Source organism: Callithrix jacchus, chromosome 18 (genome assembly GCF_049354715.1).
Source record: "Callithrix jacchus isolate 240 chromosome 18, calJac240_pri, whole genome shotgun sequence".
Lineage (NCBI taxonomy): Eukaryota > Metazoa > Chordata > Mammalia > Primates > Cebidae > Callithrix > Callithrix jacchus.
The window spans coordinates 23,354,517-23,371,992 of record NC_133519.1 but is presented as its reverse complement, the minus strand read 5'-3'; the positions used below and the strand labels follow the sequence as shown (position 1 = coordinate 23,371,992).

Sequence of the window (17,476 nt, the reverse complement as noted above, 5' to 3'; positions counted from 1 at the left end):
AGCCTCAATGTCTTGAGCTCAAGTGATCCTCCCACCTCAGCCTCCCAGGTAGCTGGGACTCTAGGCATGCATGATCACGCCTGGCTAATTTTTATTTTATTTTTTATTTTTTTTGGAGATGAGGGGCTTGCTTTGTTGCCCAGGCTGGTTTTGAACTTCTGGCCTCAAGTGATTCTTCTGCCTCAGCCTTCCAAGTAGCTAGGATTACAGGTGTGAGCTACTACACCCAACTCAGGATTAAAATTAAAATGGATTAAATTAAATTAAATGGATTAAGTATATTCATTTTTGTCTCCTGTTTCTGTACCATCAAAATAGCACCAGGCATAAAATTGGCATTCTAAATACTTGAATTTAAAGCTCTTGGATTTTTTATTCATCAGTATCTTTTATACTGTAACTTCTTTTGTATTCCCTTTACTACCAGCTTAGTTTAGGCCCCAGTAACCTCACACTTTGCATTTGTAACAGCCTATATTCTAAGGCATAGAATCTGCTCTAGTCTTTCTTCCTTCATTCCATCGACATGCTTTTCAACTTCTTATTTTCCTGGCTACGGTCTTTCAGATGACTTCTTTTAACCCAATTGCAGAACTTTACATTTACCCATAGTAGTCTGGTTTCAGAGTGCAGCCTATAAAAATAATACCGCATCATAATTTGGCCATTTGTTGGGTCAGCTATGCCTCCCAGCTTTCTGTCATCTGCAAGTTTGATAAGCATATCTTTATGTTATCATCCAAATATAATGGGCAAGACCAAGGACAAAGCTTCATGTTGTTCTTCCCCTGCTTTTTTTTTTTGATACAGAGTCTTGCTGTGTTGTCCAGATGGAGTGTAGTGGCACTATCTTGGCTCACTGCAAGCTCCACCTCTCGGATTTCAGTGATACTTGTGCCTTAGCCTCCCAAGTAGCTGGAACTACAGGCGCATGCCACCATGCCCAGCTAGTTTTTCTGTATTTGTAGTAGAGATGGGGTTTTGCCATGTTGCCCAGGCTGATCTTAACTCTTGGTCTCAAGTCATCCGCCTGCTTCAGCCTCCCAAAGTGCTGGGATTACAGGTGTCAGCCACAGTTCCTGGCCTGTTCCTCTAAGGGTCTTCTTAACAGTTGACATCATCCTATAATCTCTCTGTAGTATCCTTTCATATAGAGTCTATGGTCTGAAAATATAGGCAAATGTACATAATGTTGTCTAGGACATCTTTATTCTGTTTCTAGACTTAATGGATACCCTACCCTGTATATTTATGTTTATAGTTATGTGTTTGTATATAGTTGTATATTTATATTGTATAGTTGGTATTCATAGTTTTGCATTTAATTGTTTCACACTCATTAATTTTTTTTTTTTTTTGAGACGGAGTTTTGCTCTTGTTACCCAGGCGAGAGTGCAATGGCGCGATCTCGGCTCACCGCAACCTCCGCCTCCTGGGTTCAGGCAATTCTCCTGCCTCAGCCTCCTGAGTAGCTGGTATTACAGGCACGTGCCACCATGCCCAGTTAATTTTTTGTATTTTTAGTAGAGACGGGGTTAATTTTTTACAAGTATCTCCTTATTTAGCATGTATATTGTTAAATATGTGTTCAGCATAAAGTAAATATTTTTTGATTAGAATAATCTGTCATATCTACATTGATATTTAGCAGCATTAAGCATTTCTCTTTTATGTAATGTTATTTTAAAAATTATTATAACTTTATAAATGGTAAGGGTTTTGTTTATAGAATTTTAAAGGTCTTATTGGCTTCTTTTTAATATTTTTTTTTTAAATACAGCATCTTTTTTTCTTTTTTTTGTTTTTATTTTCTGAAAAATATAGCATCTTAGTTGAAAAAAGCAGTTTGCAAAACAGTATAGATGGTAAAATCGCAATTTTTTTGGTACAAACAATACCACAAAAATGTATTTTCAATGTACACATAGTAAAATGTTTGGAAGGATATAATTCTAAATGAAATATTAACAGTGGCTCTTTTTTTTATTGTTTTGCTGAGTGAGCTTTATCTTTTTCATACTTTTTAGTCTGTTATTTTTTTGTTGCAGTGCATACTCATTGCCCTTAATCAGACAAAAACAAAACTTTTTAGAAATGCTGGTTTGGTTAACTAACATAATGTGACTTTAATTTCCAGAAAAGACTTGATGGAACCTACATGGATGCAGCCTGACAGATTGAGCCCTCAAGTTCACCATTCTCAACCACAGCCTTTTGCTGGAACAGCTGGAAGTTTACTCTCCCATCTCTTGAGTCTAGAGCATGTAGGAATTTTGCCTAAGGATTTGGAATCTATTTTACCAACCAGGAAGAATCATAATGTGGCTTCAAGGCCATTAACTTTTACACCTCAACCATATGTGACCTCACCAGCTGCTCATACAGATGCCTTGTTAAAACCTAGTGCCAGCCAATATAAGAGTAAACTGGATCGTATTGAAGCCTTGAAAGCAACAGCTGCTTCTTTGTCCAGCAGAATTGAAAGTGAAGCCAAGAAATTAGCTGGGGCCAACATTAACTATGGGTCAACATGGAACACTGAGTATGATGTGCAGCAAGCACCTCAAGAAGATAGACCCTGGACCAAGGCTATCAGTCCACCTGTGAAAGATGATACTGAAGATATTTTCTCTGCCCGAATTCAGAAGATGCTGGGTACCTGTGTATCTCATGCAACTTTTGATGATGATCTTCCTGGTGTAGGCAATCTTAGTGAATTTAAAAAGCTTCCTGAGATGATAAGACCTCAGAGTGCCATATCAAGCTTCAGAATGAGATCCCCTGGTCCCAAATCAGAAGGGCTGCTGGCACAGTTGTGTAAAAGGCAGACTGACTCTTCTAGCTCTGAAATGCAAGCGTGTTCTCAAGACAAAGCCAAAATGTCTATTGGTTCCAGCATAGATTCAGTCAGTGAAGGTCCTCTGATTAGTGAGGGGAGTCTCTCTGAAGAAGAGGGAGACCGGGATGGACAACCCCTTTTGAAAGTAGCAGAAATTTTAAAAGAAAAAGAATTTTGTGCTGGAGAAAGAAATAGTTGTGAACCCATCAAAGAGTTTCAGAAAGAAGCCGAAAAATTCTTGCCACTTTATGGACACATAGGTGGTACACAAAGCAAAGGGCCATGGGAAGAATTGGCAAAGGGAAGTCCACATAGCGTCATTAATATTTTTACAAAATCCTATCAGTTATATGGAAAAGGTGAGAAAAATAAATATAGCTTGTACTATTTGTAGATTAAGATAAATTATTTTATAATTTCTGTGCAAGATATAGTTTAGTACACATTTTTCATTGAGTGGATATTGGAGACTTATTATTGTCCGTATTAGTCATCTTCTAAATTTCCTGCAAGCCTCAAATAGAGTATTAGTAATTTAATCTTTAAATTTTCATTTTAAAATTGTTATTGTCATAAAATAATAGTTGACTGGTAGTTGTAGAAATTTTATCTAGTTCAAAGAAATTCATAATGTTCAGGATTGGATATATATCAGGTATATACTACATATTCTTTGACCATAGATATATACTTAAATAGAAACTATAGGCCAGGCGACGTGGCTCACACTTGTAATTCCAGGACTTTGGGAGTCCTAGGTGGGCAGATCACTTGAGGTTAGGAGTTTGACACCAGCCTGGCCAACATGGTAAAACCCCACCTCTACTAAAAATACAAAAAAAATTTAGCTTGGTGTGGTTGCATGCACGTGTATTCCCAGCTACTCAGGAGGCTGAGGCATGAGAGTCACTTGAACCTGGGAGTGCCACTGCACTCCAGCATGGGTGACAGAGCAAGACTCAGTCTCAAAAAAACAGAAAGGAACTAAGTATGTTTTTTAACACAGTGGTGATTTGTGAATTCTTGGGAATATGGCAGTCAGGAATTGAGAGGGATAACTAGTAGCATTTCTAATATGAAAACAACTCTATTAATGTTTAAAACTAATTTTAATAGCAATCAGACTTTGAACAATACTGTATATTTGATTCCTAAAATGACTTCTAAAGTTCCCTTCTTATCCCTGAAATCCTGCAACACAGCTTTCCTTTTCTATGATAGACTGACTCAATTCCTTCAAGTCCTTTTCTCTACCCTTCCTGCTGTAAATGGAATCTACTCATTTTATACTAACATTACCTTAGAATTTCCAGATTGGAGATTTCCCCTCTATAATAGTGAATGGATTTCATCTGTTCCTTTTATGCTCAACTGGGTATCACATTGCTTTTTCCTAGAATTCATATTTAGGTATTTCTTAATGGTCTTGTGTAGACCTTCATATGCTATTGCTTTCTCTTCTTTAGCCAAATTTCTATTAGTGGTAATTTTAAATTTCTTTTGATTTGAAAGTTGTTCTTGTTTCTTTTGATAAAATAAAGTGCTTCAGTCAACATACTTATTAATTCTGTTAAATTTTCATTAAGATGTTTTAGTTAAACATATTTAGAGATGGAATGAGAATGAAATGTTGTCTGGAATTTGCTTTAAAATAGACTGGGGGTTGGTTGGTAGATGAAGGTAGTAGGAGGTTTAATTGAAACTAGATTGGTGATATATTTATCATTGTCAAAGCTGTATGATGAATACTTTGGTTTCATTATGCTGGTCTCTTTTTCATGTATCTTTAAAATTTTTCATAATAAAAAGCTTAAAAAAGTACTGTTAGATATAAAGGTAAATAGAAAAGAAGCACTATTAAAGGGAACTAAAATATCCCTAAGCCCATATTGCTAATCTCCATGTATGGGATGCTTTTCTTACAGGTTTTTTATTTTCGTTTTTAACCATGCCTTAATTATTACTTTTGTCAGGGTTTGAAGACAAGTTGGACCGAGGAACATCAATATCACGGCCTTTGAATGCCACCACAACTCCTCTAAGCAATGTTTCATATGAGGATGATTTTGTCTCTTCTCCGGGGAGTGGAACTTTGACAGAAACAAAATCAACTCTTGAACCTCAGTAAGAATATATTGGCAATATGGAATAAACTCTGAAGAGTGAGAAAAATTTACAAATGAGAACTGTGGTCTGATATTAGCCAAGTTTTGCTTGTTTAAAGATACATGTAGAGGCTGCACATCACAGTGACTATTGAGAGCATGGGCTCTGGATCCAGACTGCCTTTGTTTAAAATCCAGGCTCTCCTGATTATTAGTTGTTTGTGTTTATACACATTACTTAGCCCTCCTATGCCTTAGCTTCCTTCTCTGTAAAATGGGACATTAATAGTACCTGCCTGCCTTGTAGAGTTGTTATGAGTAAGAAATGAAATAGAGAGGCTGAGGCATGAAAATCACTTGAACCTGGGAGGCAGCAGTTGTAGTGAGCCGAGATTGCACCACTGCACTCCAGCCTGGGTGACAAGGCTAGACCCCATCTCAAAAAAAGAAAAAAAAGTCATGTACTTTGAACAGGGCCTGGCACATAGTAAGCAAAACATAGGTTATTAAGTCAATCTTTGAATTCCTAGTAGAGTACTGGAGTATTGGGAAACTACTCCATGGTATAATAACATCAAAAACTTAAGAAATGGTTTTCTGTAATAGAATTGAGGAAGATCAGATAGATATATGACTCCATGGTTCCAAGTAATAAGTAATACTTTTGTAATCAAGAAAATATCTAAAATTTTGCAAAGCTTTGAAAAACAATAATTATAATGCTTATAATATCTAATAATTACTGAGCACTTACTGTGTAAGACACTGCAAGGACCCAGGGACTTTACCTATATTAACTCATTTTTATAATAGCCTGATATGGAAAGCATTTTGTTATCATTTCTATTTTAGAGAGCAAACTGAAGCAGAGGTTAAATTACTTGTACATAGTTACATAGTAAGTATATGTAAATTCTCTCCAGACTTTGCTGGAGAGAATTTCTTCCTGTATTTTGTTACCATTTAAATATATCTGTAATTTTTCATGTGCAATATCATCTTTTTCAAACATCACAAATTGTAATTGATGTAAAATTATTAGGTAATCTTATAAAAATCAGTTAAATTTAATTAGATTAATAGGAATAGGTATGAAAATTATATGAGAAAAAGCATAGTTTTAAGTTTTGAGCTCTAAGGAAAATATTAAATTTTTAAATAAAACCTTTCAAGAATTTAATTATGGTGACATTTAATATATCACCAATCCATATGATTTGATGTATTTTCTTTCCAGGAAAGGTAGAACATATTAAGTTATTGTTGTCTGTAAGATTATAAGGGGGAAATAGTTATAATATATAAATTATAAATTTGAAATTGAGGCCATGTTTTCTAGTATTCAACATTATATATTTTTCTCTAAATATTAGTTCTTATTGGTTTCACTTACCTGAGATTTTTCTTAGTAATAAACTGAACCATAGGGAACAATCCAGGCTTACAGTGGTTAAAAAAAAAAGTAAAGATTATATTTCTGTTCTCCTAGTGATTAAACAGATTTTTAAATATCTTTAATTTATCTATGTTGTAAGACTTTTCTTTTTAGAACTACCATTATTTATTCTTTGACAGTAGCACTTTAGGCCCTCAGGAGGACCATTCTAACAGAAAGTCTGCCTATGATCCTTCCTCTGTGGATGTTACCTCCCAGCATTCATCAGGAGCCCAGTCTGCTGCATCATCTTGTTCATCTACTTCTTCTAAAGGAAAGAAAGGAAAAAAGGAAAAGACACAATGTAAGTGGAATCCCACATAGTAACTTTTTCTTTTATCAATGATTTTATAGTAGTAATCTAAAGTTATGATTTGTTCCCATAAGAAGTTAGAGGAATTTCTTATGGTAGTGTAAATATCTTTCATATTTATCATTATAAAAATACCTTTTGATATATAACATTTCGAGTCTTTTCCTTAATACAAAAGGAATACGTTTGCAATGATAAAAATTAGAGATAAACACTTTTCAAAGAAAGACAGATTTCCTTTGATTGATCCTTCAGATTAACTACTATTAACATTTTTGACATATACATAAAATTACACACACACACAATTTTATTTTAAAAACATATGTAAATAATAGTTGCTTTGCAATTTTTTTTTTTTTAAAACTTAATTGTGTATATACATAGTATCAGTATCTCTGATACTGTATCAGAGATACTGACATATACATTAAGTAACAGAATGCTATTCTGATTTTGCTTGTTTTTATGTTTGTTTTTGAGATAGGGTCTCACTCTGTCACCCAGGCTGGAGTACAGTGGTGTGATCACAGCTTATGGCTCACCACAGCCTTAACATCCTGGGCTCCAATGGTCCTTCCACCTCAGCCTCCCAAGTAGCTGGGACTATAGGCACACACCACCCGACCTGGCTAATTTTTCTGGTTTTTTTTTGTAGAGATGGGCTTTTGCCATGTTATCCAGGCTGGTCTTAAACTCCTGGGCTTAAGCATTCCACCTGTTTTAGCCTCCCAGAGTGCTGACATTATAGGTGTGAACCACTGCACCTGGCTTGTTATTTGAATATATTATAATTTATTTAATTATTTCCCCATTGCTGGATATTTAGGTTATTTTCTTTTATTCTTTATTCCATTGTAAGTACTATTGCATTGAATATCCTTGTAAATACATTTTTATGCATTAGTCTGGTTTTTTCCTCTAGGGGAAAATTCTACAGGTGAGATAATGGGACAAATAATATGCCATGTTTAAAATTTGGGTACATTTTGCCAAATAACTTTTAAGAAAGTTAGTGCCAGTTTATACTTCCAATGAGAGTGATAGGAGAAATTATTTTTTAATCATTAATCTAATAAAATGTTTGCAATTTGGAGGTGTTCTGAAAGTCTTTGTAGGATGTTTAGACATCACTTTACCATCTCTTCCTAAACTCTGCATTTTCTTGTGAAAAAAAGTTCAGTGGTATAGACTGTTTCATAAGTGTTCTGAGAATAAAAGAGCTCCATGGTTCCATAAATTTGGAAAAGTCTACAGTGAAACAAGATTCTTTCCTATTGAAGACTCAGCACTTCAATACGCTAGTGCATTACTTATTTTAGGATAAGGATGAGGCTGTGGTATGAAGCATTGTCCAAGTGTTACTTTGACTAGAGAATTGTCAATCACCATTTTATGGCATTAGAATTCAGCTAAACACAGTTTAGGAAATCCTGATCTTGCTCAGTTCCTTTATTGTGCAGTTGTTAGGGTTTGCTAAGTTAGTGTCTCACCTAAGGTCACTAACTTGTTATTGGCAAAGCCTGGATTCTGATTTCTGACTCCCAAATCCAGTCTATCTTCTGCTATCGTATACTGTACAATTTTACAATTTCATAATATAGGCTGGGCATGGTATCTCGCTCCTATAATCCCAGCATTTTGTGAGGCTTAGGTGGGTGGATCATTTGATCCAGGACTTCAGACTCCTGAGGTTCAAGACTAGCCTGGGCAACATGGTGAAACCCTGTCTTTACAAAAAAATAGTAAAATTATCCAGGCATGGTGGCGCAGACCTGTAGCCCCAGCTACTAGAGAGGCTGAAGTGGAAGGATCAGTTGAGCCCCTGAAGTTGAGGCTGCAGTGAGCCATGATCATGCCCACTGCATTCCCAGCCTGGGCAACAGAGCAAGACCTGTCTTAAGAAAAGAAAAAACCATAATATATTGAGTATATATGTATTAACAATATGATTTAATGTAGGTTTAAAAAATTCTCGAAAACAGGTTAGATGAAGTATAGGTAGCATTTTGTGACTTTCAGTTTCCCTAGTCCTCACCTGCAATACCAGAAAAACCCTGATGGATTTCACTTTCCACAGCATCCTCTTAGTTTTTTGTTCATCCCCAAGTTCTAAAATCAGTGATTTTTATTGTGTATACTCCATCTGGTGGTGAAAAAGAGTGTCTGCATGCTCTGTACAAAAATTTACCTAGTGTAGTTGAAAGTAGTTGGTAGATAAAATGGTAATCCTAAGAAAAAATTTTTGCTTTAAGACATGGAATATGGCTTTACTTGGCAATCTTTTAATGCAGGGGCATTTTCTTTCTATATGCGTCCCTTGATTGGAATATAGGTCTTTCTTGCACAAAACATTGTGTTGTCTATAATTTCTAGTTTAAAGTCAAGAAAAAATTTTAAATTGTGTATTTGTTATAAACAATATTAAATGAATAAAGTGTTCTTATTATTAAAGCAGTGCAGCTTTATTGTAGAAAAATTAGTGATAATCAGTATTAACAACTTGCTTCTAGCCTTGGTATCCTAAATAGACTTTGTAGAGTCCTTTCTAATTGATTAATAATATTCTGTTTTAAGCCTACATTTCAGTTGCATTAAGCACATATACACTGTCGTACAACCATCCCCACCACTCAGCTCCAGAAGTTTCTCATCTTCCCACACTGAAGCTCTGTATTCATTCAACATTCCTCCCTTCAGTCCCTGGCACCACCATTCTAACTTTCTCTGTCTATTGATTTCACCAGGAAATTTAACCATTTTGAAGTGTACAGATCATTAGCATTAAGTGCATTCACATTATTTTGTCATCATGACCATTGTCTATTTCCAGAACATTTTCATCATCTCAAATTGCAGCACTATACCCATTCAATAATAACGCTCATTCTCTTCTTCTCCCAGTGCCTACTAACGACTGTTCTGCTTTCTCTCTATGAATTTGCCTATTCTAGATATGTCATGTAAGTGGAATCGTGTTTGTCCTTTTGTGGCTGGCAATTTCACTTAACATAATGTCTTCAAGGTTCATCTGTCCTGTAGCATGTGTCAGAATGTTCTTCCTTTTAAGTCTGAATAATTTTCCCTTGTATGTGTGTATATACGACATTTTGTTTATCTGTTCATCAGTTGTTGGACACTTGGGTTGCTTTCATCTTCTGGTTATTTTGAATAACGCTGCTATGAGTACGAGTGTAAAGGGTAATTTTTTTCACTTTTATATTTTATTTTGATCTTTAATCACATATCTTTAAAATTTAACTTTAAATTTTTTTATATATAAATATTTTAAAATATAGCAATTTTTCTATTAATTTTTCCAAAAAATTTTAGTGTATATATACACATTTGTGTGTATGTATGTATATGTATATATATAAGCATATAATATGTGTATATATATAATATATAAAATGTATATTTTATATTAAAAAATTTTTCGGCCACCATTAAAATTTATATGCAGTTTTGTAATCTGCTTTTTTAAAAAGGTAATAATAGGCCGGGCGCAGTGGCTCACGCCTGTAATCCCAGCACTTTGGGAGGCCAAGGCTGGTGGATCACAAGGTTAAGAGATTGAGACCATCCTGGTCAACATGGTGAAACCCCGTCTCTACTAAAAATACAAAAAATTAGCTGGGCATGGTGGTGCGTGCCTGTAATCCCAGCTACTCAGGAGGCGGAGGCAGGAGAATTGCCTGAACCCAGGAGGCGGAGGTTGCGGTGAGCCAAGATCGCGCCATTGCACTCCAGCCTGGGTAACAAGAGCAAAACTCCGTCTCAAAAAAAAAAAAAAAAAAAAAAAGGTAATAATAAATATTTTCCTGTGCTGCTGTTTAAACATACAATCAAGATGAATAGTGTACTAGAGTCAGGAGGTCTGAGTATATGTCCTATTTCTGCTGTTACCAGAGCAGAATGCCCTTGTTAAGCGAGTTATTAAGCCCCGTAGATCTCTAGTTACCTCATCAGTAAATTGGGGATATAGTACTTATTTCACAAGATGTTTAAGAGCAATAAGGTACTATATATGAAGTGCATTTTAATTACAGTGTTCTATATAAATGTTCAGGTTACTGTTATCTATGTAATTTAGATAGCTATTCTCTTGTTAGAATTGTAGATTAAATTTCTTTAAGTTGCAAAGTTACACATTGATAACATAAATAATTTTTGTTTCAGTCATCTCCTTAAGATATATTCCTATGAGTAAAATTATTCAGTCAGAGAATATGAATATTTTTATAAATCAGGCTACATAGTTTTTACCATAGAGTTTTTCAGAAGAATCATGTAGTTCAATTAGCAGTTTGTACCATTGTTCTTTCAGCTCTAGATTTTATCCTTAAAAAACTTATTTTTGGTTACTTTTTCATAGGGATAGATTAGTACTTTATTGTTATTTAATATACTTGTCTTTTATTACCAGTTGAGCTAAGCATGATTTGTTAATAGCAAGTGGAATTCATGGAAGAAACTTCACTTTCCTTAAATGGAGACAGAAGGATGAACTGCTTTATTTTAGATATGGAAAACAGATTTTGAATACAGTATAGGTCAAATTTTAAATATCTGGATTATACTTATTATTTTATTGAAATCTATGTATCAGTTATTCTCTCAGTAAATTCTAGTATTGGGAATCAGCTTTATAAGAAATTTATTTTACAGGGTTGGATTCATTCACTGGAAATGTCCAGAACTTACCTCTTGATGAGGAAAAAGTGCAGTCCAGCTCAGAACGTGGCTCCCATCAAGGAAAGAAATCTGGAACCAGTAGCAAACTTTCTGTTAAAGATTTTGAACCGACTCTTGATACAGATAGCACTTTGGAGGATCTTTCTGGACATTCTGTGAGGTAAAATAATGTATACTTTATACTGTAATTCATATATAAAGTTATAATATCATTTTTAAAAATCCATATGATGAATTTTAGCCCAGCAGTCTCCTTAACTGTATATTTGAGCTACTACACAATTCTATACTTTACAAATAGACTTCATAGCTTTGTTCTGTATTTTAGAATATGGTCATGTATCATCTAGACTGATGAAACCTCTTTCTCAGGAATTCTCTCCCTCTAGCACAACCCAATTTTCTCTGCTGAATGCTGCTGTTACAGTTGTTTTCTTGGCTTAATCTTTTGACTAAGCAGCCCCCTGCATAGGGTGCTTTGCAAGGTCTTAGTTGCCACATAGATGAATTTTAAGTGCCTAACTCTACGAAGTGTTTTCACTGGGCTACCACAAACTGTCTTATTTCTTTTGTATATAAATTTTGATTGTCATCTATTCATTCTTTCAACACAACTACTTAGCATCCTTTTTGTCTTATTGCTTATTTCTTCCTCTGAACTTCTCTGCTCAACTTACTAGACCACTCAAACAGATTTTCAAATCTCACTCTAATATTGATTATGGGGCTTACATACTGTGTTTTTCTCTTTACTTTCTAATATCATAATACTATGCACTTAGTCTGTCGCTTACAAATAGCCTTCAGTTACTGCTAGCTATACGGTTCCTACTCATTTGTCCATGTGACTTTTCATCTGTGCACTGGTTTTGTCTTGGAAATTGAGGCTCTGAAAAGACAGGGATTTATTTTTTTCCTTTCAAAGTAACTTTGTGCTTTTCTTTTCTTTCTTTTTCTTTTTTATTTGAGACGGAGTCTCACTCTGTTGCCCAGGCTGGAGTGCAGTGGCACGATCTTGGCCCTACCTCTGCCTCCCAGGTTCAAGCAATTCACCTGCCTCAGCCTCTTGAGTAGCTGGGATTACAGGTGCCTGCCACCATGCCTGGCTAATTTTTTTTGTTTTTAGTAGAGATAAGGTTTCATCATGTTGGTCAGGCTGGTCTCAAACTCCTGACCTCACGATCCGCCCGCCTCGGCCTCCCAAAGTGCTGGGATTACAGGTGTGAGCCACTGCACCCAGCAACTTTGTGCTTTTTCTAGTACTGTGACAAATAAAGATAACCAATTTTAGTGCTTTCGTGTTACAAATAATATTGCATCATTAATACCATCATTTCTGTATTTAAAACTGAATTTTTTTTTCTTTGTCAGTGATGTTGGAATTTAGAAAACTTTATCTTAAGAGTTACTCTGATGATTTAACTTGACAAAATTTATAAAGTTAAGCATTTCTTAAATAGGATTCATAGCCAAATAAGTTTCATAAATGCTTTATACTACAATCTAGATTCTCCTTTCCTCACCCATTGAGATTCACAGTGGATAAAATAATTTGAGGCTTTGATAAGGAGGAGTCCAGAATTTTTCAGCACTTGTTTAATCTCTTTCTCTCTTTTTTAAAATTTATTTGGCTGTGGTCACTCTTTGTCTCCAAGCTCGCTCTCTCTCTCTCTCTCTCTCTCTCTCTCTCTCTTTCTCTTTCTTTCTTTCTTGGAACACTTATTGACATTATTAGAAATATACTTTTAGAAATGCTAGTCTAGCTAAATTTACTCTGCAAAGCAAATGCAAATTCATCTTACAAAACCGTAAGGTGAGGTGCAGAGTACTTGTTTTGTTTGATGTTGTTTTAATTATTTAATGGAAATCTCTTAAAATGATAATTCTTTTTGTATTTTATACATGAAATAAACATTAGAAATACTATGTATCTAAAGTATCAATAGAAAACTAAAGGTCAGATAAACACGTGAGTGCCTCTCAAGACTACTTTTATTCAAATATTTTTATACTGGGTTTAAGAGAAACTTTTACCTTTGAAAGCTATTTCATTATTTTATTAGAAGCTGAAAGCAAACTTGTTTCAGTATATTGGAAATATGCTGAAATGCTTTTTATAGTGCATCGTTGAATAATTTATTCAGTAAATAAATATTCAGTGCAAGGCAGCATGCTTGATGTTATGAGAAATAATACCTTTAATGAGCTTACTTTTTCAAAGAAAGGTTAGAAATGTGCCTTGTATTGAATTAAATGCCTTAAGAGTTGTTACAAACTGTTATGAGATGTTACTTATTAGAAAGTTCAGGGAAGAGATGTAGATATAAAGAAATGAAATATATTAAGTATGTAGAGATGGATAGTGTGAAAATTTTTTCTGTGACTCTTAGATTAACAAGAGGGTATAACAAAAGAATCATTTTTGTCTTTCTTACCCTTTAATATAAAATATTATCTTTCCGAGATGTATTTTAAGACTCATGTATGGCTGTAATTTTATTGCTGTATAGTATCTATTTTAGAAGACTTTGCTTCATGCTCTAATGAGTGAATCATAATAATATGTACTCTGTAGAGGGAAGAGTTGAGTGCTAATTTAATCAATCTGCTCCCTTTCCACTGTGTACCTAGGGCAGGGTTTGTGCCTTGCTTGTTCACCACTGTAAATCAAATCATCAATTAGAGGAATATTCATAGTCATTTATTCAGCGTAGTGACTATATTAATGAATAAATGCCTAAATCACAACTTTTTAAAGCTAATGTTGATAAAGTTCTTTTTTATATTGTTCTTTTAAATTATTTAGCTGGTTTACAAAGTACTTTTCCTTCCTCTAATGTTTTTATGGATCAAAACTTCCAGTGTCTCATCAGATAAGGGAAGATCTCAGAAAACTCCAACTTCTCCCCTGTCACCAAGTTCCCAAAAATCATTGCAGTTTGACCTTCCAGGAACTTCTTCAGAAAGATCTAAGTCCTCAGTAATGCCTCCAACTATAACAGGATTTAAGCCTAATGCAGCTTTCGCTGATTTGAATCTGGCTGCCGGCAAAACGACAGAAAACCTGGCTCCATCACCAGGTAAGTAGATCCATGCAATTGTAATTTTTAGAATAAGATATGAAGTTTTTTCTCTGAAAATTCCTTTTCTTTCAGTTGAGTTAGAGAGAAATATTATTTCAAGTGAATATGATTACTTTTCAAGTATTAAAAACTGTTAAGAAGTTAAATATTAAAAAGCATGAGATTTAGCAGCATTACCTATGAAATAAAAAAAGAACAACAAAAAAAGCGTGAGAGACTCAGCAATGTTGATTTTTTCCCCATCTTGCCAGCATCAGTCAAAACATGTCTGACAAATATGTCCCATATATGCACACCTGTTTATATGTATATGTATGTGTGTATATATACACACGCGTGCATTTGCACAAATAGAAATAAAGTACATTGTACCTGCCTACCTTGTTTTATTGTGCTTGGCTTTATTGAGTTTCGCAGATACTGCAGGGTTTTTTTGTTTGTTTTACAAATTAAAGGTTCATGGCATTGAACAAGTTCATCAGTGCCATTTTTCCAACAGCATGTGCTCACTTCATATCCCTGTGTTCACATTTTGACAGATCTTTCAATATTTCAAGGTTTTCATTATTACTATATCAGTTGCAGTGATCTATGATTAGCGATCTTTCATGTTCATGTTGTATCAATAATTGCTTTGGGTGCCACCAACCATGTCCGTTTAAGAGGGCAAACTTAATGGATCAATGTGTGTGTTCTGACTGCTCCACCAATTCACTGTTCTCCTCTGCCACTCTCCCTCTGGGCTCCCTGTTCCCTGAGACACAATGATATTGAAATTAGACCAGTTACTAACCCTACAATGATCTCTAAGTGTTCACGTGAAAGGAAGAGTCACTGCTGGGCGCTGTGGCTCACACCTGTAATCACAGCACTTTTGAGGTGGGTGGATCACAAGGTCAGGAGATCAAGACCAGACTGGCCAATATGGTGAAACCTTTTCTCTTCAAAAAATGCAAAAACATTAGCTGGGCATGGTGATGGGTACCTGTAATCCCAGCTACTTGGGAGGCTGAGACAAAGAATTGCTTGAACCTGGGAGGCGGAGGTTGTAGTGAGCCGAGATCATGCCACTGCACTCCAGCCTGGGCGTCAGAGTGAGACTCCATCCCAATTAAAAAAAAAAGAAGAAGAAAGGAAGAGTCACATCTCTCACTTTAAATCAGAAGCTACAAATGAATAAATGATTAAGCTTAGTGAGGAAGGGATGCCAAAAGCCAAGATACGCCAAAAGATAGGCCTCTTGGGCCAGTTAGCCAAGTTGTGAATGCAAAGGAAAAGTTTTTGAAGGAAATGGAGGGTTTATCTCATGAATGATAGGTAAGAAAACAAAATAGCCTTATTGCTGATATGGAGAAAATTTTAGGGACCTAGATAGAAGATCAAGTCAGTGGCAACCTAAAGCCAAAGCTTAATCCAGAGCAAGACCCTAATTCCCTTCAATTCAGTAGCTATCCACATTGAGGTGAGACCTTCCACCAGCAAAGAGATTAGGACTTGCTGAAGGTTCAGAAGATCGTTAGCATTTTTTAGCAATACAGTATTTTTAAATTAAAGTGTGTGTGTGTTTGGTGTGTGTGTGACAAAGCATTTCTCTTGCCTCAGTCTTCCAAGTAGCTGAGACTACAGGTGGGCACCACCATGCCCAGCTAATTGTAGTATTTTTAGTAGAGACAGGGTTTCACCATGTTGGCCAGGATGGACTCTTATCTCTTGACCTCATGATCTGCCTGCCTCAGCCTCCCAGAGTGTGGGATTACAGGTGTGAGCCAGTGCACCTGGCCCAGTATGTACATGTTTTTTAGACATAATGCTATTGCACACTTACTAGACCTCAGTATAGTGCAAATATAACTTTTATATATGTACTGTGAAACCAAAACATTTATGACCTGCTTTATAGATTTATTCCTTTGGACTGGAACTGAACCTGCAGTATCTCCCAGGTATTCCTGTACTAAGTCCCAGTTTTTCCTACAAAGGAAAGCAAACTTGATTTTGGCTCTTTGACAGATTTTAGAAATCTGAGGTGTGATTTCATGTTAATTTTTTCATTTGACCATTGTCATGCCCTCCAGGTTCTAAGCGCTTTTCTCCTGCTGGCCTCCATCATCGCATGGCAGCAGAACTCAGTTATCTGAACGCCATTGAGGAATCCGTGCGCCAACTGTCAGATGTAGAAAGAGTTAGAGGCATTTCACTTGCTCAGCAGGAGAGTGTGTCTCTAGCTCAGATCATAAAGGTATTTTTAGAGTTTTCTTTTTTAGCTTTCTGTGGTTTTTCTTCTTTCTTCGCTATTTAAAATAGTTTTAATGATGACTTAAACTACTGTGCCAAATAGAAAAAAACGGTCTGTCATATAGCACTTATAAATAAATAGTCCTGGGAAAAACTATCAGGATACTAAAAAGATACAGTGTTTGGCAGCAGAACAATAATAAAATCATGCTCTCTCAAATACTTTGTTTTCCATGTTTTCTGCTTTGTTTAATTGATAGTATAAAAATCATCTAGTCAGATATTCTTTATATTTTCTCTTTTCATAGATAAATACTGAGGTTTTTTTTTTAAAGCTTTATTTATACCAAAAAGAAAAGTTTCTGAGATGCAGGTGTTTGATAAAGCCAGGATAATGTGGATTTTTCCTTAGCAAACAAAAATCCAGAGACGGTCTAAGCATTATTCCTTATTGTAGATGCTTTAAAACACAAAACCCTGAGGTATTACTTACATAGTATAAAATACACAGATTTTAAGTGTATAGTTTTGATGAGTTTTGACCAGTGTATTTACCTATATAAGAACTACCCTAACCAAGGTATAGAACCATTACATTATTACCCCAGAAAGTTGACTCATGCCCATTTTCAATTAATCCCCCTTCCCAAAGGCAATTACTATTCTAATTTCTGGCACCATAGTTTATTTTGGCCTGTTCTAGAACTTCGTATAAAACGAAGGGTCCTTTGAACTCTGTGTTTAACTTATTTTATTCAATATCAATTG

At 35.2% G+C, this 17,476-nt stretch overlaps 1 protein-coding gene across 37 annotated transcripts in view; it reads left to right on the top strand.

Annotated features, from left to right (window-relative positions):
* CEP350 (centrosomal protein 350) overlaps window positions 1-17,476 on the top strand; it is a 155,825-nt gene that overhangs the window by 54,393 nt on the left and 83,956 nt on the right. For 28 of the 37 annotated variants that reach the window (XM_078356183.1, XM_078356184.1, XM_017966031.5 and 25 more), the window contains 6 exons: window positions 2,138-3,198; window positions 4,813-4,963; window positions 6,520-6,683; window positions 11,364-11,550; window positions 14,253-14,470; window positions 16,549-16,712. In XM_078356183.1, the coding sequence (XP_078212309.1) occupies window positions 2,138-3,198; window positions 4,813-4,963; window positions 6,520-6,683; window positions 11,364-11,550; window positions 14,253-14,470; window positions 16,549-16,712 (1,945 nt within the window). The remainder of the gene's footprint in view (window positions 1-2,137; window positions 3,199-4,812; window positions 4,964-6,519; window positions 6,684-11,363; window positions 11,551-14,252; window positions 14,471-16,548; window positions 16,713-17,476) is intronic. The other 9 variants (XM_078356181.1, XM_078356171.1, XM_078356175.1 and 6 more) reach the window with 1 other exon arrangement.